The sequence below is a fragment of the Centruroides vittatus genome, unplaced genomic scaffold (assembly GCF_030686945.1).
Source record: "Centruroides vittatus isolate TY-2023 unplaced genomic scaffold, ASM3068694v2 contig_299, whole genome shotgun sequence".
Lineage (NCBI taxonomy): Eukaryota > Metazoa > Arthropoda > Arachnida > Scorpiones > Buthidae > Centruroides > Centruroides vittatus.
Window position 1 is genome coordinate 1,651,111 of NW_027121909.1, and position 27,998 is coordinate 1,679,108.

Genomic DNA, 27,998 nt, shown 5'->3' on the forward strand with positions numbered 1-27,998 from the left:
ATACTTTTAAAGAAACTTATAATTAAATATAACTTTGTGAAGAAACTTACATAAAAATAACAAAATATTCTTTACTTTTTAAATCTTAAAACAGTCCACTTAGTGAAATACTGTAGTTCCCTACGAGTGGCTAATGAATGGAATCGGAGACGGTCCAGGTAGGCGTGTGCGTGCCAAATCCCGAGAATGCCGATACCGGTCAATGTCAAATGCCTCTTTTGTCGCATCACTAGTATATATCAAAGGACGCGACAGGGTTGTTGTAGATTTTAAACGTTTCTCACCGTAGCTGTAAAAATCTAAATATGTTAAACTTAACAGATTGTCCGTCGTTCGTTTTCTAACTAATTCGTTTTAAGACCAAGTGTCCACGGAAATTTACAACTTTTCGGTCACTCTCATTGAACTGGAAAAATTTCTGTCTTTGTTACATCTAATATTATGAAGAGATCAGACCCCACTGTACTCGGCAAGAGATTGGTTCGGTTAAGCTTCTGTTTAAGTAAAATTTCGGCTCTTTCATCAGGGATTTTATTTATGTTTCTAATTCCCTAATCGCTTAATTATTTAACTACTTCTTAAGTAGAAATAAGTCGAAACTGGTTACTTTGTACTCGAATATCTGTAGTCTTGGGAAAAAAGTGGAAAGAAATTTTTATGACAACGGATACATAAATCGTAAATTTAAGGAAAATAAATTCTAGAGCTTTTTTTGTACCATTGTACGTCTCATTTATTAAATTTGGTTGTAAACGATGCTGCCAAAGTAACAGTTAATTTTTTAACACTGTACTAGAATTGTACACGTTTTTTCTGCATCCCCTTACAGATGGGACATACTAAATCGTAATATCACCGGTTTAACATTGAAATCCGTAAGTAATATAAGATGGGAGAGCAGAATAAACGCGGAATAAATATATCAAATATTTTAATGGATTTTTTTAAAACTCCTGTCAACTATACAGAACTATCATAAAAACATGCCAGGAAATTCCTATTGGTTGGGTTAAGTTATAAACTAGTCTACAGTGGGCAACCTTTTTTATAACGTGGGCCAGAATAAATTTTACGTTTTTTCCGTGGGCCGTAGTAGTTAATTGACGCCTTCTTGTGACTTGTAATTTTTTTAGTCTGCAAATATGAAATAAATAAATAAAAAGTTAATTACTGCATTTATTTCTCTTATCGTTTTCGAAAATTACAAAGAATTGGAAAAATAACTATTAATTGGTCATTTTTCTAATTTAATAATCTATTAAAGATCTCGCGGAAACTTTTCGCGAACCGTAGCTGGCCCGCGGGCCGGGGGTTGCCCGCCGTTGACTTAGTCTGCTCGTGATTCACATAATCGGGCGAGGGTGGCCGAATATCTAGCAGGCGGCTAACAGCCCACAACCGCTCCGGGATATAAAGTTGGACGCTTTACGCGTGTGTTGCTTCTACCAGCTAAACCGGGTGAGGTTTGTGCTCTGTAAACCGCGTGTGACAATGCCTATATAATCTGGCTGATTGGAAACTGACCCGGTTTCGACATTCCTTTCGCCACCGAATTATTCGAATATACAAAAGCAATCTTATCGTTTTTTTCACATGTAGTATAGAAATTTGTAAAAGATAGATAATGCAGTTATAATAAAATATTAATTTTAATTAATGCAAAGTACGTTAAAATATGAAAATTTATATTTTATAAAATACAAGGGAAGGTCATTGGAAGGTGGAATCGGCGCTTCCATCGCTTCCAATGACGGCACGCCACTGGTTACACGTGTGTAGCTTTCCACCAGCTAAACCGGCTGAGGTTGGTGCTCTGTAAAGCGCATGCGCCAATGCCCTCTGGCTGCTTTACACCATTCAGTTAATTCTCGCCTTGAAAGCTGTTTTGGAAGCGCTCCCATTCCGCCACCGACATTCGAATATACAATAGCAATCTTATCGTTTTTTTGCACATGTAGTATAGAAATTTGTAATAAGATACATAATGCAGTTATAATAAAATATTAATTTTAATTAATTCAAAGTACGTTAAAATATGAAAATTTATATTTTAGAAACTACAAGGGAAGGTCATTGGAAGGTGAAAGCCACGCTTTCACCGGTTCGCTAATGACGGCACGCCACTGCATTCTGATTTATCAAATTTACATATTCGATGATACAAAAATGTTTTATTATTCTTCTCTTTAAACAGTTTTTTTCTTCATAAAGTATTTTTACATTATTACTGTCTATTTTACTATGATAATTATCACAATGTAGATACCAAGGCGACTCTTGTCTTTTTAGTCGTATCGCAGCCTCGTGTTCTTTCAAACGTATCTCCAGCTTCCTTCCCATTTCTCCAACGTAAGACTTCGTTTGTGGATAAGTACATGACAATTTATAAACTACACCTGCAACATCGAGTTTGTTTTTTTAACATATTTTTATCTTCATTGTTTATAACATTAACTACATTCGACAATTTATTTTTTTGCTTCGTCACTATACATATAGAGTACTGCTTAAGATCGATTTATATCGTTCATAAAGTTTGTTTACATAAGGAAATTTTACATATAAATTACTAATTATATGATTTATTACATTATATCTATAATTTAGATTAATGTTACCCTTGGTGCCAAGATGGCGGCTCGTCTCTGATTCCAGCAAGGAAACAGTGGGACGCACGTTCTAACCTAACCTAACCTATTCTAATAAATTACCATAAGTATTAGCAACCAAATTATTAGAATAGGTTAGGTTAGGTTGGAACGTGCGTCCCACTGTTTCCTTGCTGGAATCAGAGACGAGCCGCCATCTTGGCACCAAGGGTAACATTAACCATAATGTATAAAGTAATCATACCACTTACATAATTTGTTCTTTGGATAATTATTTAATAAATATTTTTTAAACATATGTTTTGTTTCACTCGAAATCGGATATAAAAGAGTAGTTTTACTTGAATTTTAATCTCAAAATAATTTTTATTTTTAGAGTTTACAAAAGATATTTTACTACATACATCATTCTGGATAACAAAAATGTATTAACATGAACTAACCTTTTGTTCGTTATGTTAGACACTGAAGCCGTAAGCTTGAAGCAGGGCCGGATTTACATAAGGGCATTTAAGGCCTGTGCCCAGGGCCCCCACAAAACTAAAAAAAAATTATGTTTAAACATAATTTTTTTTATTACTGCGACAGCCTAGTGTGGCCTAATCATGAGGGCAACAGGCAGAGAAAACCAAACCCAGGGAAAAAACCTATGAAACATCGGAAAATTTCGGAAAAAAATTTCACATAGGTATTTTTCAGTTAAATTAAAATAATTAGTTTTACACAATAAAATATATGTATGTTTACAATAACCTTATTTTTAAATGAAATTTACAACTTCCTAGTTCAAATCTAATTGAAAGTACAGTATTTTGTGTAAATTTTCTAAATCATCAAATTTGCCTACTCGTAAAGGAGGGACCCCCACCGAATTTGTGCCCAGGACCCCTGGATTGGTAAATCCGGCCCTGGCTTGAAGAGGAATTGGAAAATTACCAATCCGAAATGCATCGTTAAACAGACGAAGTAAAATAAACTGTTTTAATCTCGGTTTCTGTTAATTGAGAATAATTAAAAAAGACGCAATAAACATTACTAGTCTCACTATTGGAAGAAGAAACCTTTACTTATAACTTTTATAGTTTTAATTATTATCGAATGGCAAAAAGCTTAATTTTGAGGGTGTGATGAATTTTATAAAAATAAATTGTAAAAGTTAGTAACGAATAACATTTTCATTAAGTCCGACATCTCGCGAGATATGATACATGACACCCATCTACCTCCCACTTTAACCTTTAACCACAAAAATTTAATAGCATTAATGCTCCTTACATACAAGCTAACATGACAAATTTCGTTTCTTATAGATGCCAACACACACATACACGGAATATTTTTTCTATTTTTTATTTTGTTTTTCTGTAACTTTTTAGGGTTTAGGAGGTCTCAAAACGTGGAGACTCGCAAAAAATTCTGAGGGTCAAATCAGTGGCGTAGCGTAGTGGGGGCGGCAGGGGGCACTTTAAGAGAGCGGCAAAATTTCACAATAAATAATAATAATACCTAAATAAGGGGGCGGCGAAACTTTCCTCCGCCCCGGGCGGCTGACACCCACGCTACGCCACTGGGTCAAATTTGACATCTAATGCTTTCTTTTGTTATGTATACTTAAAGTCGGAAAAGTAAAATTAAGAATGTTTAAAAATGCGTTTAACTTATTGCTACAGAATATTTTGTCTTGTTTAGAAACATTTAAATAAAGGGTTAAAGAAAGGAATGTCTTCTTATTTACTCTCAAAATTAAAATATAACTACCTAGGGTCATTTTGATTCACACCATCTCAGATAAGGATTAAAACTCTTCTTTTCCTTCACACACTTTTACACGAGTTAGAATATTATAGCTCATTGCATAGAACACAAATTGCACGCTTCCTTGACTAGAAGGAAAATGGCGGAGGTATATTCAAGTTTCTTTAAACATGGCGTCGCTACAGTCACTCTATGTAGTATATTCTAGCTTGTTGGTGCTGAAATGTCCACAGGCAACGTTTCTTCTACGTGGCGCGTTGATTTCTATGGAGTTGCGCAGGTACCTTTACTTCCTGACCTAATTTTTAAAGTATTAAGGATTAAGGATTAAAAATCGAGCCCACCAGTGGTCGAGTGGATAAAACCGCTCAACGCCGGTAGTTGGTCGTGGGTTCGCGCCTCGCCAACGAACTTACCACGTGGACTTTTCCGGGTTTTATTTACGTTAGTAACGCCTAAATAGTGGCCAGTTTCCCATAACTGATCTTCCGGGAAACATTCTCTTCGGCAGATCTGTAATGTATTATCTTGCTTTAATTAATTCAATAAAACCGAACCATATCATCTTAAAATGTGTCCTATTTCAATAGAAGTAATTATATTCTGTATTTTCAATCGCAAATGTTTTTATTTTAAAAAATAAGTTATTATTGTTTCATATTAGATTACATGTAAACACTTTCATTTAAACAAAAACGAAATTACTTGTCAATTAATTAAAAAAACAGCTTTGTATTTATAATTTGAGAGGTGTCATGAGATATAATCCCCCCTCCGAAATACAATTTTCTCGGAGCATGCCCAGAATTATTAATAGAGAATTCTGGGTAAAATTAGCAAAATGGCGGACAAAGAAGAAAATGAACCGACCATTGCTCAAGATTTGGTTGTTACCAAATATAAAATGGCTGGTGAAATGGTTAATAGTGAGTGTTACAATTTATTTCATTTATATTTATCATATATCAATTTTTGGCTATATATAAAATAACTTCTAACACTTGACAAGTTGTGAGATACCATGTGCTTAGGCTTAGTAGCACGAATTGTGCTACCTGATTTAAATGTTTTGTATTTATCAATCTTTACGATTTATAAATTTATGTATATTCGGCGATAATATTAAATTCAGAATCGTGTGTTTTTCTGAAAAAATGTACTTCATAACGTGCATTGTGCCTGGATGTATCGAGCATGATAATTTTTTCCATATGCTTCATTAGAATGATGCACTCGGCGAATTAAACAATAACTTTAAAACCAAACTATATTGTCCAATTAGTTATAATTAAAATTTTAAAAATATATACACTTCATCTGTTTATAATTTAGCAGTAATAGTTTTACTGCTAAATTTACTAAAACTATAAATTCACCTATTTTAATAATAGGCGTATTTATAGTTATTACTAGTTAGAAGTTTTAATTTAATTCATCTATGACTTTTTCAAATGAATTAAAGATAAAGCTTTATAAACCATACACTAACATTTTCTCTCTTAATTTTATTTACAACATGCTAGACATGTCCAAAACACAATATATGAGGGGGAAACTCATTTAAAAAACCCTATAAACAAAAAAAATCATAGGACTACTTACCGACTGCACCATTCCAGCCTCCATTGCTTAAGCTTGTTTTCGTTGTGGAGCTGCACATTGGAGGGTGGATGCGCGTACGGCGTGTCATGTGACCTGACTTCAACATCAGTCGGTCACGTCACTCCAGCTCTGACGCATTTCTGGACAACTTTTTCTTGTCGTGGAAGAATTCATTCTCTTTGCACTATACCTTGCAGATGTCATGTGATAGATCAAAGATGTCTTAGGATGTATACCTTAATATGGTGATGCCTGTAATATCGGTAGTATTGTGGTGGCAGGATCTATAATTTTCAAATATTACTAAAAACTGTTAATTTGGTCAATAACAGATTTGTAAATTGCTCACAAATTAGCCTGCCTTTTTTTTATTAACAGACTTTCAGCTACAAATTATATGTAATATGTAACATCAACTACTATGACATAGTTATGGATTATATATACAATCATTAGTGTAAGATTCTAGCTCTGAATGAGATGGTTGGGACCTTATCGGAACTGTAAATCTTGCTTGTATGAATAAAAAGTCAAAAGAACTGGCACTGATGGTCTATATATGACTTGTACGATATAGCTCTTCCCTGAAATCAGTCTATCTGGAATTTTGAAGACCCTCAAAAATGGGGTAAAATTTAAAAGCAAAAAAATTCCTGAACTGTGTCTCAAAACAGTGCTAAGAATCAAATTTCTGTGTTACTGTTAAGCCTGTTACATGTTTAATGAGTGGGTAATTTTTGGAAGTTATATCTCGCAAAGGCTTGTACTTAGACCATTGATTCCTTTGACCTTTACTCCTATGGGCATGTCCACGGTCTGTAAGATCCAAGCTGCTTCACTCAAATTTAGAATCTTACTGATCTTACTGTTATTAGTAATTCACCTATAAAATAGGTGTATTGCTGAGAATAATGATAATCAAATTATTAAGGCAAAGCCTTTCATTTCATTCCATGTTGTTTAAAATGCATTAAACAAAAACAAACTTCATTACTAAAGTTTAGGAAGTTTGGTTATGTTAAATAGATCATATTTAAATAAATAAGTATAGTTACAGAATCGTAGGCACAAAAAACCTTTCACACACTGTTTCTAGCAAACAAATTAATGAGCACAAACGTTTTCGGCCGTTTTAAAAGGCCTTCTTCAGGTCTAGGACCTTCTTTAAAACGGCCTTCTTCAGGTTTAAATTAGTTCTAGCTTTGTGTGCAGAGATATAGTTACAGAAAAAATTCATTAATACTTTCAACACTGCATTAATGTCATCTTCAGGCATGGCAGATTTAACATAGAATACAGGACAAATGAAACTGTGTGTTATATGCCAAGAATTATTGTCTGAAGATGACATTAATGTAGAGTTGAAAGTACTAGTGAGTTTTTACTGTTGTTAAATGTCTAATATCAATAGTCAAATTTACTTATTTTCAACAAGTTAAAGTTATCTTGTTATTTAATAAAAGGAAAGATATTTCTATAATTATATGGTACTAATTTTACTCACAATGTATAGAATCCACTTACTGTAATCATGAACATTGTTATTGACAAGACTGTCTTGTTTATAAAGGATTGTTGTGTGAAACCACTTTAACCTATCTCATGTTGAAATTTTTCTTTGTTGTGTGTTGTTGCCATGTTGAATTTTTGTCAATGTTAAGCCTAATGAAATTTTTTTGTAAAAATAATAATTGTGGCTACTGTATTGTTGAAAATTAGTTTTTTATTTTGCACAAACAAAACAAATGTTGAAAAATATAAAAAATTATATTTCTAAAGTTTGTTTAATATAAAAAATTATGATGCATAGCGACATCTAGTATCAAAAATGTTTTGATGCAGAAACGAGTATATTCAGGGTCAATGGGTTAGGTCAAATGAGGTCAACATGAAAATACTCTGGAATAACACAGGACAGGTTAAGAGTATTAAACACTTGCATGCACAATGGAGAGCAACTGGAGTGAATGTTAGTAGCCGAACCACATGCTGAAGGTTGCACTTCAACTTCCATGTTCCCAAGACAAAGCCATCGTTAACAAGTGAGTGTCAGATAGTGCAGAGAGTGGCTTATGTAGAACAAGATGACTGGAATAATGTTCTCTTCAGTGTTGAATCTCTGTTTTGTCTTCCTGTGGTGACCAAGGCGCACTTGTATGGAGAACAACCAAAGAGGCCTTCGAAAAGGACTGTATGAAAAGATCTGTGAAGTTTGCACTGTGTCATGATCTAGGGGGTGCATGAGTGCTAACAGCATAGGACAACTGTGCGTTCTTTGGGAACATGTCAATGCACAGACATATCAAGACATCTTAGAGACATTTATGATACCGTTGGCAGAGGATTTAATTGAGAAAACATTTCTTTTTCAACAAGACTAAGCATCCTCTCATACTGCAAAGTCAACAATACATTGGTTACAAGAACGACTTTGTCAAAAGTGGACAAACACACGAAATAAAACTTAGCAGGTAATGAGATAATATTTGATAAAAATAAAAAATTTGAGAGTTTATAAATTCTTTGAGGAAGATTACGTAGGAATCCTATTTTATAAAGTTCAAATATGTATAATGTATTTGCCTATAAATTTATATAATTTGAATAACTCTTGAATTCTTCCATAAGGTTAGAGTAAGTATTCATGTTCATAATAGGTATTGTTGAAAACAGAATTCAAGAAAATTCTCTTTAGTCAGACATCAGATGTTGCTTCATTTAAATTAAGGTTATAAATTACTATTATTATCAATTTATAGTTCTTAATTATTACTGCTACTGATTAACTTATCACTAGTAAAATCACTATAAATCTATAATTTTTAAAATTTGGCAAGAAGTTTCTCAGAATGTTTCACCAAAAGATAATTATTTCTCAAGAACTATGCATTCCAATAATTTAACTTTTCAGCATTCTTATTTTGCCATCTAATTTGGCAACAAAATAATAATCTATGTATGTTTAATGTGCAATGTTCAACATTGCTTGTGGTTATAGAGTTGTCAGTTGTGCCATAATTATCAATTTTAACATAATTTTAAATGATATCTGATAAAATTATTCTAACATAATTTGACTAATTTTAATGTTCAGAATAAATTTTGCATGTAAAAGTAAATAATGTACTCATATTTTCAGTGGCAATAACAATCAGATGATGAAATTATTTAATAGATGTTAATTTTGTGCTGTGATTTCCACTATAGTGATTTCCCTAACATATTCCCCTCAATAAATTTTTGACATTTTCATTTTTTTCAACTGAAATTACTGTTATTTTCCTGACTGGACATTTTGCTTCAGATGCTGCAGAAATTTCAAGGAAAAAAATTTTGTGTATAACTGGTCTTAAGGGTAATCCCTATCATGTGACTGTAGAAATTAGTGTTGGCAATTTTTGTGTGAAATGGTCATGAAGGGTATGATTGCTTTATTAATTTGACTAGAATTTTCTGACCTTAATTAGTCAAAAGGCTAGAAATCTATGCTTCCAGGTTATATCCTATATAATATATATCATAAATATGATGGGTAATACTGTAGACAAGAAAGAGTTCTTATGAATTCATCAATTGCAATATGAATAGCAGAATTATCAAAAAAATTGTCAAATAGATGGTCAGTTTCACTAACCTTCATTAAAATCTAAAAGATGTGTAACACATTTTTAGATTTTAATAAAGAACCTGTTTAACATCAATGTATTTCATAAAAACTTTATTACTGTGAATTAAATGTTAATAAATTTGTTTGTTATTTTAAAGATTTTGGAGCATTTGATTACTGTCATTCACATGTTTTTAATTACTGGGCTACAATTTGAAAAATTGTAGACCTATAAATTCCCACTGTCATTCGTCCATCTGTTTTTCTTTAATCTTGAGAACAGAGTTAGATAGATGAAATGTGAGACCAGATATGGAAATATTAGGGGCAGGGGGTCCCAATTAACTATGTATGAACTTCCATGCAAACCAGAAGTCATGTTATTTCAATTAAAAAATTTTCACTCGAAAGGATAGATGACCATCACGACTTTATTGTTAAAGGAAAAGTGTGATGTACAGGGGCACTACACTACAATACTAATTTAGGGTGGAGAGCATATATTTTAAATTAAATAAATTAAAAATATGATTAAAAATTGAAGCTCGACATTGTAACGATGTCACAATAAATGGCTCATACAGGTAACCCCCCTATAACACGGGAGTTAAGTTCCAAAAAATTGCCGTGTTGTACGAAACAAAGAATTAGTGCGAAAACGAGGTTAGGTTCCAAGAATTAAAAAAACATGCTGTTAAATCCTTCTTTAAATCAGATTTATTATTCACAAGTTGAAAGGCAAATACAAAATTACAAATAAAAATAACAATATACTGAATATTATACTGTAAAAATATAAAATCATTTATATTGTTAATTTAAATTAATTTAAACACTTGCTAGGGGTGCTCCTAGCAGCCATTTTTGGCATACATTGATAGAATCTGGTTTTTCAGCTTTATATAATAGATTTTTTTCATGGGTAAAATATTTATTATTTTACCACAGGATTATTCATCCTATATGATTATCTCAGCATGAGTATCATCAACTGGTAACAGTTTTTATTACATTTCATGTTGTACGAGGGTTTTATTTAATTCCCGAACCATGTTAGAATGAACCCGTGCTATAAAAGCACCGTGTTATACGGGGAATGTTCCTAATTCTCAAACCGTGTTAGAGCGAATCCGTGCTTTAGAAGTACTGTGTTATATGGGGGTTACCTGTACTTTGTTTTTGAATTCTACACAAATCAATAAAAATATGTTTTTCTATATTTTTATAATTTGGAAGTTCTTGTTTATTTTAGCATTAGTTTAGTCATATTGCACATGCTCAACTAATCATACAAAATATAGCTATGTTGAAGTTTTTAAGGAACTAATTACATCTGATGAAACAGGATAGAGCTATTGGGGAATGGCTCATTAAATTGAGTTAAAGAATGTAGGTGAAATGAAACTTTCTAATGAAATGTTACTTCTTTTAACAAGTCGTTAGAAAAAGGTACAGCATATTAAGTGCTGTTTTAATGAAGGTTGGTGAAACAGGTCAAGAAGATAATAATTATAAACTGATTAAATACAAAACTGTACAATAGATATGTGAATATCATTTAGTAATTTGGAGAGTAAAGGAATTAATTTGAAAACAATATATTGAGAAATCATAGATTTAAAGTACAGCTTTTAAAAAGTACATTGTTTTATATTCAAAATAGACAAATACAGAAGAGCCATATTTAAAAAAGATACATTAAACTGTTACACATTCCATATGTATTGAAAGACCTAGTTAAATAATAAATAACTGCTTCAAGCATTAATAAATAAAGCAATTAGTCCCAGTAGATTAGGTCAAATTGGACAAACAGAAAAATATGGATTCAAAGAATAGTTTATAGTAATTAGAATTATATAAAATTTAATAGTTATTAAATATTATTATTAAAATATATTCCAGAATCAGAGAATCTTTTTTTAAAGCACATTATTAGATAAATTAGTAATTATTATATTATATACTTATTTGCTTTTATTATACAAACTAGATTATTGAATCTAGTTTTGTATAATAAAAGTAAACAAGTAATAAAATTTATTCATGATGTAGAATACCAGTTTTTTAAAATATTCCTGTAAAATTACAGAAAAAGAAAGAAGAAAACATTTGCTTTTATTTCTTTTAGATTATTTCACTCATATGAATTTAAAATATTCTCTGTTATTCTGATTACATTAATAAAAAATTTCCAAAAGTTAGTTTTAGTGATTTCGTTTTGTGATTCGTGACAAAATAGGAGTCACTGTCTAATTACATTACTGAAGATGATAGTTTGTACTTCCTCCTCGAATGCTCCATGTTTGAGAGGGAGAGAATGCAATTAAAGTTATCCACCCATGAATTTATCATTGGCTTTGTCAACAATAAAGAAACTTATGAACAACTCCTCAAGCTAGTCAAGAACTTACGATAATTCCATCACATGCCTAGTGCTCATTGCACATGTTTATTGGTCATATATTCACTTTTATTTTTAGATTGAATTAGTTAACCTAATAAATAGGGTTGTAATAAATTAGTGGGCTTATCACATCATGGCTGACTGGAATAAATAGACTAGATTAATTAAAGACTATTTTTAGTAAAATCTAGTCTATTTATTCCAGTCAGCTTTTGATGTGATAAGTCCTTCAATTTAATAAGTCCCTGACAAGGCAACTGTTGGAGTGTCTTCTAATAAATTTTAATAAAATTTAGTTAATAATTACATTAAAAGTATACAAACTCTATGACAAATTTCTAGAATTCACTAAAAGTGTTAATCAGAGTTATTAGCAATCAAATGTCGTACTATTTTATAGTACTTAAACACAAATATGCAAATTTTTAGAAGTGAAAGTGTCGCGGAGGAAGACGGCGATATTACATTTAGAATAATTTCAAAAATGGGAAGAATTAATAAAATTTAGTTTAATTACATTAAAAGTATACAAACTCTATATTAAATTTGTAATGTTTTGCTAAAAGTGTTAACACAAATATGCAAATTTTTAGTAGTGAAATGGTTGCGGAAGAAGACGGCGCTATTACATTTATGAATAAATTCTAATTTTCAAAAATGGGAGAATTAAATGTAAATATTCAAAACATTATAGCAGAATTTAAACGTTTATGTGATAATGTTTGGCCTGCAGAAAATATTTGTAGGCCTCATATTTCAGACATTGATAAACAGGTAGCCAAACTGCTTTTTAATGCATTTAGCGATATTTTAAGTAGTTATGTAAGTAGAGATGACGAAGAGTTTTGTCAGATAGAAAATAATAATTTGATTATAGATAGGCCTATTTCAGATAATAAAATAACATGTCTGCTTCTAGGGAAAGAAATTGATAATGCAGACACTGACTGTGAATCAGGATATTCAGATGATGATGAAAAATCCGATAAGAATATAATCTCAACAAAACGAAAAGAAGAAATTCTTAACTTGCATAAGAAACACCCAAAATGGAAATTACACACATTACAGCAGAAAGGAGCTAAAGAATTAAAACGTTTTAGTGATTTATATAAATGGGAAAAACAATTTAAATCTCAAAAGCATAGAATTGAAACGTTAAAAATCATTAAAGAACATACTAAACAAATGTTTGACGAAGCTCGAGGCAGCTATAAAATTGTTAAAGGAAATCAATTAAAAATATGGGCATTTCAGAAATTTCTTCAACTGAATAGTTCAATTAAGTTTACAGCTAGTGATTCTTGAATTGCAAAATTTAAAAAAGAATATAGATTAGTATCTCGAAAGATTACAAAACTTGTAAATAAAACAGAAATAATGAACAAAAAGGATATTTTAGTAAAAGCTGCTCAATTTCAAACAACAGTAAAAAATTTATTGCCATCTTATTTGTGTAACTTCATATTCAATACGGATCAGTGTGGTTTTTCATACAAAATGATTTCACCAAGAACACTTTCATATAAAGGAAAAAAAAAACACTATTGGATTTGCACATTCTCCAAGTAATAAAGTTAGACATTCCTACACTGTTCAATATTTAATTAATGCTAAGTTGTAGGTAATGTATTTATTTGCTTACAAGAGGCTCATGGAACCTTTGGACGTAGAGTTCAAACATTGCTGTTCAATGCCCCAAACGTAACTGTTACAGCTAGCTCATCTGGCAAATTATCTACAGCAATTATTACAAACTATGTAAAAGACGTATTATCTCCAAATATAACAGAAAACTCTTTATTAATAATTGACTCGTGGAGTGGACAAACAAATATTAATATTTATAATACAGTACTTCAAACATCTACGAATCAAAATTTATGCGAAATATTAATTATTCCACCAAAGTGTACATCTATATGCCAACCTTTAGATGTCGGATTTCATAGACAATTAAAACTTTTAGCTAAAGAAATTTTAAATGTTATACAATTATTCTGTAATGATTCTTTAATGAAATTGTTTTGGACAACTAGAAATGGCATTATAAAATTACATTCAATTCTTCATCATCAATTATCTGCACCAATATTTAATAATTTGATTAAACATGCATGGTTTGCTTCTGGACTCTCAAATGAAAAGTGTCAATTTTTAAATGTAAAACAAGTTTGTTTTTCTTTTTTAAACACTGACAGTTTAAATTGTGTTGAGAGTAATTGCCAAAATCTTAGATTTGTTAAATGTGCATGATGCCAACAGATTCTTTGTTTATTTTGCTTTGTTGAAAAATATCATGTAAATAGTTGCCCATCTAATAATTTGTGAATATAATAACTTTTAAATATATCTATTAAAATGTATTTATTTATTACGTTTCAATTGTTTTCTTTATATTTATTCTATCAATACTTTTATATTAAATTTCATTGTTAAACTAGTATATATATCTAATCTTTCATAATATTTATTTGAGTTTCCTTATTGAGTTTCCTATTTGAGTTATTCCTTCTTCTACTCTGTAAATGTAATACAGTGATACCTCTGTTTTCGTAGTGTTTAATACTAAAAAAAATTAAGAAAATAATATAAAATGAGTATAAAAAACTAATACAATGGTCTCTGAAACAGAATCGCCATCTAACTGTTTTTGATTGATCGAAATTAATAATAACTGTTCGGCCTCTTCAGTTGTTTGCGGTCTCTGTTTCGTTAGCACATTTACGCCTTTTGCTACATTAGCCTCCTTTTTGCTTCCTTTTTCACCACAATGAAACTTATCATGGATGGCGACTTCCTGTACAGTACATGCGACCAATTTCAGCAATCTTAATGCCGGTCATGTATTTTTTAATGATTTCCTTCAACTCAATCGTGTTCCTGGCTTTCTTCGAAGGGCTACTGGCTCTGGAAACTTTCTTTGGTCCCACGATGGAACTGAAAAGAATGGAAGCAATGGAATTGTTTGGCTAGACATCCGGAGTAATGCTCATACAGCAAAAAACACCGTCACGATGACTTGTGAGCAGAAAAATGTGTGGGTCGCTCTTTATTTTTGCAAAATTAGCAATGAGATCATGTGGCACACCAATGAAATCTGAGGCAAATTTTTTGCAAAAAATTGACGGAAACCAAAGTCAACGAAAATCGAGGTATTACTGTATCTTCCTCCGTGACCCTTTCACTACTAAAAATTTTCATATTTGTGTTAAACTACTATAAAATAAAACGACATTTGATTGCTATTAATCCTGGTTAATAGTTTTAGTAAACATTACAAATTTAATATAGAGTTTGTATACTTATAACATAATTAAACTAAATTTTATTGATTCTTCTCCCATTTTCGAAAATTCCAGAATTTATTCTAAATGTAATATCGCCGTCTTACTTCACGACCCTTTCACTTCTAAAAATTTGCATATTTGTGTTAAAGTACTGTAAAATAGTACAACATTTGATTGCTAATAACTCTGATTAACACTTTTAGTGAATACTAGAAATTTGTCATAGAGTTTGTATACTTTTAATGTAATTATTAACTAAATTTTATTAAAATTTATTAGAAGACACTCCAACAGTTCCCTTGTGAGTCAAATCCCTGATGGATACCTAAATATAATATAAAGTATAAGTAGGTAATTTATTTTTAAAATATTTTAATATTTTAAATTGAATATAAACTAGATTAGAAATGTTCAAATTATAAGACTAACTGCAATATTTGATGGGATTACATTTAGGGATTGTGTCTGAAGTTAATAAGGAATAAACAATATTTGAAAATTTTTAGCATGGCTACTGAAATTGAAATAGACTATAAAGAATTTTTTTGAGAGTAATAGTAGTTGTGGAGGAGTGCCACTGAGGAAGTGTCAACAGATCAAGAAAGGAATTGTTATAAATAGGAAAATGAATATGCTGGTAAAATGATGTTTGGGTTTATGTTAGGTTTTAAACTCCTGGATCTAACCAGTTCACAAGAGTATTTAACCCTTAGCCTGCCGTTTGCCACGCCCCTTATTTTGTAAAACGGCCAAGGTCAAAATAGGTGAATCAGGCAATATTATTTTAAAAATTCACTAAAAATTAAATTATTATTTTATTCATATGAAAAAAATCACATATATTTATCAATATAGTTAGTTTTAAATACGACATATTTCAATAAAGTTTGTTTGAAAAATTTATGAGAAAAAAAAAATAATATATGATAACTGACATTCAGACTTGAAAATTTGTTACTATTTGTCAAAATTAACATTGCCTGGTTACTTCATTCTTATTGTCACTGAGCCAGAACGTAGAATATTGTTCTGTACAATTTGATATAACATTTATGCATGTATGTTTATTCGTTGTGAAATTATCGCACATTATATCAAACATTTGTTTAAAATCTGAACTTTATTCTGCTTTCAACTAATATAATGAACTAATATACTTTATTCATTTTATATCAAACAAGATTATTTATTTTCGTAATAAACATATGATTACCAGTAGCAATAGATGTAACATTTTCGGATATTTTAGATTTAAAAAATAATTAAAAATTAAAAAAATATATAAAATATCAGAACTGAAGGTCATAACTTGAATATTTATGATGCATTAACATATTATAGCTGAATAAACTTATTATAGCATTAATGAACTTATTATAGTAATATTATTGCATAAATATGCTAAAAATAAAATAAAAAATAATCAGAAAATGAAAAATTAAGGAAAAACCATCGATAATTAAAATTTTTTAAGTCGACAAAACACCACCTGGACAAAAATATGTGAAACAGACGATAAACAAGACGATACCGTCAAGTGCTGACATCTGTTGTCGATAAATTTTATAAAAATCAATTTTTAACACGGTAACGGTGAATCGGTACCCTGGCCGGGAAAGGGTTAATAGCAAAATACTAAGAAAATGGTATGTTAAATTTAGCACTGCTACTTTTTCTGCAAGTGCATTGCGATCACTTCTGAAGGTCTTTTTAACAACACAAATGGAGCAGTGCTGCAGTTCGAAAATGGTGGATCTCAGTGCTGCTGTTGGTATGTTTTATGGATTATTTAACCTCAAACCAGTGAGACCACTGTGAGGATTGCTGCTCACAGCACTTAGAGAAAATGAGTTTAACAACACTGTTGATGGCATTGTTAACCAGTAGGCCTACTTAGTTTAGCAACAATCTGAAACAATACCCAAACTGAATTAAGCACAGAGATAATCAGAAAGATCTGTTTTGATGTTATTTTTTGATTCAATGATGATCCTATTTCTGAATTTTCATATACCAATAAAAATGTTTGAAAATATAAAAGAAAGAATGTATAAACTGAAAAATTAAGTGGTTTCACAATACATTTTTGATTTCACAGATCTTCAAAATTCAAAATTTTGTGGACTGCTACAAAACTTGTGAATCTGTATCTAAAAATAGATATGAGAATAGAGAGGATAAATCTACAATTTATGATCTTATCAAAATAAAAAAAATCAAATAACTACCGGATTACATCAAGCTACTTTTCTGAGATTATATTTAATTAATTACTAAATAATTTGTTACTAGAGGGAGATGTTAGGTGCCATCTCTTATTATATATAATAGTAGCCAAATGTAATCCAGTAGTTGTTTGACTACAAATTTATCAGGTTTTGTGATGTATATACAGTCCAACTTGTTTATAACGTCATCCATGGGACCGGCAATTTTTTGACGTTATAACCGAGTGTCGTTATCTGCGAAATCTAATATTATCATAATAAATTTATTATCATATGTATAAAAATGCAAACTACATGTTTAAATCAACTTTATTTACATTATTATGTTTAAGTTTACATCGATGTAATTAAAAATTTAAAAAATTACTTTTTATAAGAAATTTCTATTTGTCATAAATTTCAATAATGGCGGAACTTCCAGTTTTGAGAATAATGTCGAATCAAAAGGCAACAAAAGCTTAAACTAATGTATGCCAATTAGAAATAATTTAATTATTTCTTTATAAACTATTTAATGTAATATGTTATATTAAAAATAATAGAAAATTTAACAATTTAGCATAAAATAATTTGAAAATGAGTACATAATAACTGATCGTCACGTCGTTAAAAGTGTAGCAAATTTCACCCCACCGAAGTCAGGTGGTGAGAGTACCACCCACAGTCGTTCTAGACCAACGTTTCTCAAAGTGGGCGATAACGCCCCCTTGTGGGCGGTGAGTAAATCTAGGGGGGTGCTGGAAGCAGGGTATTGAACGGTGATCAAAGGTAAAAGTTCCTTTCTTCTGTCAAACGGATAAGAGGAAACATTGCATTTAATGTTTTCCAGATGTCGAGAACGATGTACGGTAAGGGCACAAAGTGTGAGATTCATAGAAAAGTTTTCCTAAGAATATTTCCAATCCTTTCTCACACGGGGGGGCGTTGGGTATAACTTTATGGAACAAAGGGGCGGTGGATCGAAAAAGTTTGAGAATCACTGTTCTAGACCCTAGGACTAAACACGTAGCATTTTCTTTGTGAAATAAAATTTGTAATCTAATTTTGTAAATTTGGGAGTGCTTCAAATATGACGTTAAACAGGGTTTTATGTCGTTACAAGCGGGTTTTTTAACATTATCTAGTATAGTAAAGTCGTGGGACCAATAAAAATTTGACGTTACATTAGGGTTGTCGTTACATCCGATGACGTTATAACCAAGTTAGACTGTATATGAAAACAAAGTAGTGTTGACTTTAGATACAAAGTAGTGTTTATTGAAGAGTAGTACTCACAAAATTCAAGTTTATTTTAAAGATGACAACATTTGTAAATGAATATTTCGGAGCACTAATAGAACATTGAAAAATAAAATAAAGGAGCACAGAACAAAATAAAAAAAGATAATCAGAAAAAAAGGGAAATAATACATTGGTTGAACTATTACTTAAAAAACAAGCAGAAATAGAATGGGAGAAATCTGAGCTTATAGTCACAAATACAAAAAAATCTTCCTGTCCATATAGCTGAGAATTGGTAAGAGCCATGAGCTCATTTTCTGTTTTAAATAAAAGGAGAAAGATCGAACATCAGTTTCTAGATCTGGTATTTAGTCTTCTTGATTGTAAATTGTACTGTAAAAGTTTTTATTAAATTGTTGTATTTAAATTATTGTTGCCTCTTTCATGTTTTTATTAGTATTTATTTATTTTTATAAATAATAATTGAGGCGCAGAGCATTAGCAAAGTCTCTTCTATGTGGCTTACAGTGTTTGTTCTCAAAATCTGTTTGTTTGATTTTGATTAAACCTTGCCATTTTCCATTAATTGTACTGAAGAATCCAAAAATGTAATGAGGGTTCGTTTAAATGTAAAAAATAGGAGTCCATGAATTCATTTTGATATACAGAGGTATTAAAAATGTCTGCTCTCTAATGTAACTGTGTGTGCATAACAGAAAATAGGTGTGAAAACATTGTCTCTCTGTTCTGTGTCAACAAGTGCAAGGATTGTCTCCGTACCTGGCCAGCCATGTCTCTCATGGCTGGCAGATACAAGGATAGCCTCTTTTTTGGCAGCAAGTGCAAAGTTCACCTGTCTGCAACCATCAGGTATGAGGATTGCCTTTTGTTTGCCTAACAAGTGCAGAGATCACTTCTTTCTTTCTGGCACTGCCTCAATTTATCATCATATGACAAATACATACAATGTCCTAGTTAAAACATATTTATTTCAAAAACTTATATTTTAAAATTTATACTATATTTAAGCCATATTTTAAATTTGTTTATTGTTCAAACATTACATTCTTTCTGTATATAAATCTGAAGATGAAACAACATTTCAAAAACATTTAATCGAAATAAATTTTTTGACCCCAGAAATTTTGAAGTGTGATTATTTAGATGAATTATCCATTATAAATGATTTTGTAAATAGATAATAATGAAAACATGCTTATTCAATGTATTTGATATCCAAATTTGTTTTCATTCCTTCAATTGATGCTGAGTATTATGTTAATTTTCAAATAATTCTCAATTGTTTTACATTAAATTCTCTGAAATATTTGTTAAAGAAAGTGACTTGAACAGATTAAGAAATTAAGTTTTCTAAGAGAAAAATAGATTTTTTAAAATATTGTTCAGATATCTTAATTGTTCAGTTAATAATAAAATATTTATTATTTTATTATTAATTGCTTTGTACCTTCAATAAAGCATTGCAGCTGAAGATAAGATATTAAGTTTGAAGAATGTAAGAATAAAAGCTTCTCTAATTTTTTTATTTACTTTATATATATATATATATATATTATATATAAAAGAATTAGAGAAGCATAAGCTTTTATTATATATTATCATTGTTATTATTTTTTATATAATAAAATATTTGCAATTTATTACTATTAATTAAGTATTTTGATGATTAAATTGCTATGTTGTTTATACTCAGTATTCAAATATTGTGAAGATATGAACATGAGTTACTCATAATAAATTTGAATATTTATTTATTTTAGGGGTCCTAAATAATTTGATCAAAAAATGCCAACCAGGAGAAAGTGTTATTAATATCTGTGAACTAGGTGATAAATTGTTATTAGAAGAAACTGGTAAAGTTTTTAAGAGAGAGAAAGAAATGAAAAAAGGTAATTTCAAATCTTTAAAAAAAAGTTATTTTTTGTTGATATTATTTACTACTGTATTTAGTTTAAGTTGATTGATTTCTAATGTTTGTTGAATTAATTTTATATATACACCCAGTTTAGATTTTACATTATTTAGATTTAACATGGTCTGGAAAAAATTCATTCTCTAATTATAAAATTTGTTTTGATTTAACACATTTCAATAAATTTGTCTTTTTAAAAATTTCCATTTGATTTTAATTCTAAGAAGAAACATTCATACTTTCTTTTCTAAAAAAATATATATATTTTTAAAAATAATTCATAGAATTTGCACTTAAGATTGCTATACACACACAAATAAATTTAAGAGTTGGCTTTTTGTTTTTTACAACTTACTTGAATTGTTAGCTACAGCCAATCTTTCATTTCAATCTCACAATAAATTGAAACAGTCAGATAAACCTTAATTCATAGTTTGATGATTTGTTTGTATGATTGCTTTTTTTTCTTTTTTTTTTCATTATGGTTTCATCATCATTAATAGTTTTTATAAGTTACTTGGTGTTAAAAGCTATAAGTATTTTTGGTGCTTAATTGAAAAAGTGTCAAAAGTTTTGATCCAAAATGTAATAAAAAATATTAGTGATGGGACATTTAATCGGGAATCAGAAAATAGGGCATTTTCCAGTAATTGGAACTTAGCAAATCTTGTTACTATTTTTGATTCCCTAAAATGGGGACAATACTGTCTGTCTGTATTTTAGGGGAGATAGGGAGACATTAGGTTGTCATTGGGCCAGCAACTTTGAAATCATGATCAGTGGTTGGCAAAATTATTTCAGTTTTGGTGAAACAGTTTAAAATATGAACAAAATTAAATTTTAATCGAAAAAATATTATATAAAATTATTTTTAATATTTAATATGTTTACTTATAATGATAAAATAACTTTCTCTTTATAATTATGCAAGTTTTTCTTATGATTGTCAGATGATGCTGTACTATGTTAAATTTTCAAATGCAATTTGCACAATTCTAATTTAAAAATACTTGTTTGCACAAAGTCTTCTCTAATTTTTGGGTTTAAAAACTTGATTTTTCAACATGAGTAAGTATAACTATTTGTCTGATTCTTTTTTTCCTGGAAGAAAAGTTTACACAATTGTACATTTAGGAAAATCTGGCTCAAGTGAATGAATTCAAAAATTGGTTAACTCATGATGACGATATTCATTTGGCTCATTGCATCATTTGACAAATCTTATTTAGTGTTAAATAAGATGGAATTATGGCATTTACAAGGAATGCTGATTGTAAGAAGCATTAAAGAAAGAAGTACATTTTCTCATTATCTTCCCCATTCCCCAGTCATTGCATCAGCCAACAAAACAGTTTTCAAAGATGCTAATCTTATATGATACAATGGGATTTTTTTTTCTTCTTTTTTTCTTTTTGGTAAAAGGGAATTTACTTTGAGGGTAGTGTTACAATATTAACTTTATCTGAAATAAGATTACAAAGTTATTTTGTAGTACGCAACAAACGCATGCATGTCCACATATAAATGGAAAATTTTTGGGTTTCTTTCAGAATATTGATTCCAAATTTTCCACTTGTTTTCCATTCTTAAGCTTGATGTTTATTAATTAATGAATGGCCCATGCTCAAAATGTAAATCATTAATTTTTCTGAACTAAAATAAATTTTAGAGAGTATTTAAAAGAATAGGAATTGGGAGTTTTCAACAGAATTGATATCAGGAGAAATTTTGGTATTGTGCCATCACTAAAAAATATATAAATTTACAAAAGACTGAATAACTGTCATTAATTTCTAATTTTACAGGTAGTTTTATATATTATTTAGTTTTTGGCCTTTAATAGAATCTGACCCATATGTAAAAAGAAAAAAAATGTTATTGTTGATTTGGACTATTTTATTTAAAATATGTTTTTATTTTGTTTGCTTAATCATGTAATGTAGTTCCAATTTGCAAATGAAATATTTTTTTACTAGAATAGTAAATTGTTTAATTGAATTATAAATATTCAGAGTCCTTAAAATTAATTAAAACTTGTAAATTTTCTGTTACTTTTGAAATTTCATTGTAGATTTTAAGATACATGATCTGAAAACTGTTATTTTTTGTAATGAACTGCTATCCTAGAATATGTTTACTAAACAATATTTTGCTTTAAAAATTGTGTAAAGTATTTGCATTTTAAAAATATATTTTTAAAATTTTTTGTAGGTATTGCATTTCCAACATGTTTATCTGTAAACAATTGTATTTGTCATTTTTCTCCTTTAAAAAGTGAACCTGATTATATTCTTAAGGTTGGAGATATGGTAAAACTGTAAGTATCTTTAATAAATTGTTATAATTGAGTTTTTATAAAATATACCTTATCAATAATAATAATAGTACTTTGATATTAAATTTTATATAAACTATTTGATATTTTTATAAGATAGCTTGTGATGATGATTAATTAAGAATGAAGCATAAAATGCCATAATGTTGTAAATACCAAAAAAAAAAAATCTTTTCAGGAGAGGTGTGAAAAACACTTTTTCTAGTGAATGAATTCATTTCAATTTTACAATAAAATGGTAAAAACATTCACTAGGTTAAAAATTTTTTGGAATATCAAAATGATATAAATATAAGCTGTATTATAGCATTGCACGTTTTATTATTGTTTAACATGTATTAACATGTTATGTGCTTTTTATGAACTAAATTACAATTGATTATCTGTTATCTACATGCAGTCTGAGTTGTCTCATGAAACACATTTTTACTTTTCAATACATTTCACCAGAAACAAGCATATTCATAGCAAAGAGATGTAAACAGTGGTGGTTCTATATTTTTGTTCGGTGCCCTGGATCTTAAACTGTTATGGGGTCTCTTTTGAAACCAACAACAATAGCATAACATCTAACAAGGTTCAAAGGTTTTGTTGCTCTTTCAAGGACTTCGAGGCTGAAATGGTCGAGAACAGCTGGTAGTGGTGGAGTCCTTGAAAATGGGCCATGCAGTGAGATTTTTTCCACACTTTGTTAGGTTTGTGTAACTGCTGTTTGTTCTATGGCGGATCACCACAAATTTTTTAAAATTTAGCCACATATCAAATTTTGATTGAAATTGTTGTAATGGGTTATCTCATATGTCACAATCACCAGTGTTAAAATAAGGCTATTTTTAATGATTTTTATATTTTAAAATAGCCTTATTTATAATAACAAACACTTGAAAAACACCATCAGTTTTGTTAAGAAATTCATTCATTAAAAAAAGTTGCTTCAGGATTATGGGCAAGGAAGCTTAAGTTTTATAGAGATTTGTCATTGGATGTAAATATTAGATAATTGTCCAAGATAAGACTGAAAATTAAGTTATGGTACCAGAAAATAGAATATTTTCATTGATTTTTTCAATTATTATTTTTTCCTGTGAATAAATAATATATTTATTGGTGGTACAGATAATTTTCATATAACATGGTACTTATACAACACTGTTGGAATATAACATGGTTTACAAATTGTAGCAATCCTTGTATAATGTGATACCTACACAACTTGATATAGATATGAGAGTTTATATGAAATCATCTGTTTACCTTATTCTAAAAATGTTATTTCAGTTACAACATACTATGCCAATGTAGATTGTGCAGTTTTCCCCTGTATGGTGAAAGCTTTTCTCTAATGATGAAAGCTTTATTTTCATGACAATCTTGTTAGAAAAGTGTAAAATACTGTTCTGCATCAATAAGTATGTAATTTTATACAGTGGAAATTCCCTTTGTCATTTTATAAACTGCTTATAATTTTCTTTTCCTTTTTCAGTTGCATTCTTGAAAAGCATTTAATTGGATAAAAAGTGTGGACAAATTAAGTGAAATTTTCTGAATTAAATAAAACTGTTTTTTATACATGATAGATAAAATTTTATATTTAAAAAAATTATTTTGGAATGTAAGTCCACTCATGTGCGAGTTCAATGTGAGTCTTGCATAGTACAATTTTTATAATGTGACATTTTTATGGAACCTAGCTATTGTATTATATGAGGATTATCTGTATTTTGTTAAAACACTTTTACACACTAAGAAGTGGTTTCTCTTGACATATTGGACAACAATAGCAATTTTTTTTTTTTTTTCTGCATACTCAACATTACTTGATCAGGTATACTTTTTTCTGTAGGTGTTGTGTAGCCTGTAAGTAATAAAATTTGTCTTCAGTTTTAATTCCCTTTGCATATTTGATGTTATCATTAATTAAACATTCAATTATTTTTTCTCCCTCTGAAATTCAGATCTTTTATGGTTGACTCAATTATTTGATTGGAAAGATATATGCACTATGTAAAATTATTTGTAGAATACATAATGCAATTTTTTTGATCATGTGGTGATTTTAAGTCTTAGCACTGAGTAATAAAAGTATTTCAGCTAATTGATCTATGCTGGGTATTTCATTATTATCTCTAATGTTTGATTTTATCTGAGTTGATTGTGTTACCTTATAATTGGTCTGAAAATTGTTTGAGATAAACATGGAAAATATATTGAATTTAGGCCGAAAATACAGGGGAAAAAATAAATTTTAAGATAGAGGTTTTCTGTTCAAAGAGTTTTCTGCAGTACAGTCAAACCTGTTTTTATGCGGTCCTTTTTTGTGCGGTATAGTTGGCGACTAGTCTCGTGCGATTTGTCATGTCTCTTGTTGACTTATTATAGCTAAATAAACTTATTATAGCATAAATGAACTTATTATAGTAATATTATTGCATGAATATGCGAAAAATAAAATAATTTATTTTTTAAGTCAACAAAACACCACCTGGACAAAAATATGTGAAACAGACGATAGACGAGACGATGCAGTCAAGTGCTGACATCTGTTGTCAATAAATTCTATTTCGTACGGTTTTGAGTTATTTTCTATGTGAGACTTTTTTTATGCGATCCCTACTGACTGCATAAAAAAATATTTTTTTAATTGTGTTGCGAAAACTATTTTTATGGCCACTCATGAAGTTTCATGCAATTTTTTTTTATGCGGTCCCTATCCACCGCATAAAAACAGGTTTGACTGTATAAGATAACTCATGAGGGTATTTTTGACTTTAAGTAAGATTTTGTTACAAGTTTGGATGAAGAGTAACTATTATAAATTGAGTATTTCAAACAGTAATGTGCCTAACTGAGAATGATGTTAGGGAATAATACTCTATCATGTGCGTTGATCTGATTAACAGATTAATTGCCATCACAATAATTATTGTGTTAATCAGATCAAACAATGTACTGTATATAACAAGAAGAAAAAAGTCTATATACGTATAAATTACAGATTATATTAACAAAAACAGAAAAACTTTGACGACTTTTGATTAAATTTGTAAATATTTAATCAAGCAGAAATCAGTAATAGTTAACATAAATATAATCTATAATCTATTTAGAATTTCTACTATTGTAACTAAGTCTGTTGTTTTAAAATTGTTATTGAATGATTTGATAGTTATGTAATCGGAGTGAACATACACTTTATAGCTTATGTCTATATAGGATCATTTAATTTAATTGTCAGAATTTAAAAAATATAATACTAGAATTAGTATATAAATGAAATTTATTATACAGTGCTGGCCATTAAAAATGCTACAACAGGAAGGAAAGCAAACAGCAGAATCATATTTATTGTACACATACAATATAATGGGAGAAAGACATGATTAAATTGACAGGTAATTTTAAGGTATAGAGCATCCAGCATGTTGTACCTTTCATGCAAATTTTGCATTTGTTGCGTGCCACCTTCATAGTGTAGCAATTTTAATTGCCAGCAGTATAATTATAATTTACTGTAATTTTTTTTATAATTTAGTTTATCATCATAAATAATCGTTTCTGATGATTGTATATTCTATTAAACATTTCATCTTATTTCATATATTCTAGAGATCACTTTTCACTTTAATTTTTTAAATTCATAAGTAATTGTCTAAAGTAATGATGTATTGAAAAGTAATTTTTATACTCTCTTTTAAAAATTTAATAAGTAATTGCATATAGTATAAACATTTTATAAAATTGCTTTATGTACAGAAACAAGATAGATGTATTATATTTCAATACACAGCTGATGAACCTGTCTATCTCAAATCTCATGGAAACAAGAAAAATATTTGAGATGGATGGATTTCCATATATAAAGATTCCTAACAATAAACAGTAATAGGTTTGATTGGAGGTACAGTATATTATTAAAACAAAAAGTACCGCACATACCTGTACTAGGTATAAATAAAACATTTTTGACATACCTTAACAGAAATAGTTTGTCAGTAGTTTCTGATGCCTGACTTTCTTTGATCAACCAATGAGACACAAGCAAACTCAGCCAATCAGAGAAAAGCATCATATGTGTGTGTGTGTTCAAATATGGACTACCTTGTTACTATCTATATACTGTATATACATCATATTTGTATAAACCATTGTAATATTAAAATACAAAGGAATTTGCTACGTCGAAGTAGCTCATATAATGAGATAACTTATGCCTTAGATTTGTGATAAAATAAATTTATTCAATAGTTATTCTGCAGTTTAAGCAGTATCTCATGCAACCGACACTAAAGCAATTATTTGATCTCCATTGTAAAATTGTTTGTTTATATTTTAAAAATAAATTATTTAATGTATTCGTTTTTTTTTTTTTTTTTAGAGATTTGGGTGCTCATATTGATGGATTTATTGCAGTTGTTGCTCATACATTAATTGTTGGAACAAAACCGGTAAAGAGATTATAACTATTATATTAAAATATGTAAATTTATTTATAATATTTAATATTTTGACTGATTGTAGCAAAATAGTAAAACTTGTAGCATTGTAGTATAAATATTTCAACTCAGAATACATTACTACATTCTGTAAATCATGATATTAGTATTAAAAGTGAACAATTAAATATGGAGCATAAATATTATTAAATTCCAGATGTTCATCACTAGACTGCATCTTGACTGCTTTTAAAAAATACTTTGCATTTTAAAATAAATTTAGTTTTTGCTTAAGGAGTTATTTTAATTATATTTATAATTATTAAATAAATCAAACATTTAATAATGAACTATGATTTATTGTGTATACCATGATATAGTGCTAAATAAAAATTTTATTTATACAGCTGTTAAAAATTAATAGTATGAACATTTTAAAATAATTTAGAAAATAGAATGTATTGATGAGAAAAAGAAGAAAGGTCAATTTTATGTTTTTTAAAAGAAAAATGTACACATTTTAACAGTTAAAATTTAATATTTTTATTATTGTTTAGCAGTATCTTTATTTAAAAATA

At 29.3% G+C, this 27,998-nt stretch overlaps 1 protein-coding gene across 1 annotated transcript in view; it reads left to right on the forward strand.

Annotated features, from left to right (window-relative positions):
- The first annotated feature begins 5,165 nt into the window (after window positions 1–5,165).
- Window positions 5,166–27,998, forward strand: part of LOC136972627 (proliferation-associated protein 2G4) — a 66,660-nt gene continuing 43,827 nt past the window's right edge. The window contains exons 1-4 of the mRNA XM_067267223.1: window positions 5,166–5,290; window positions 20,501–20,629; window positions 22,864–22,969; window positions 27,363–27,432. Of these exons, the coding sequence (XP_067123324.1) occupies window positions 5,206–5,290; window positions 20,501–20,629; window positions 22,864–22,969; window positions 27,363–27,432 (390 nt within the window). The 5' untranslated portion in view covers window positions 5,166–5,205. The remainder of the gene's footprint in view (window positions 5,291–20,500; window positions 20,630–22,863; window positions 22,970–27,362; window positions 27,433–27,998) is intronic.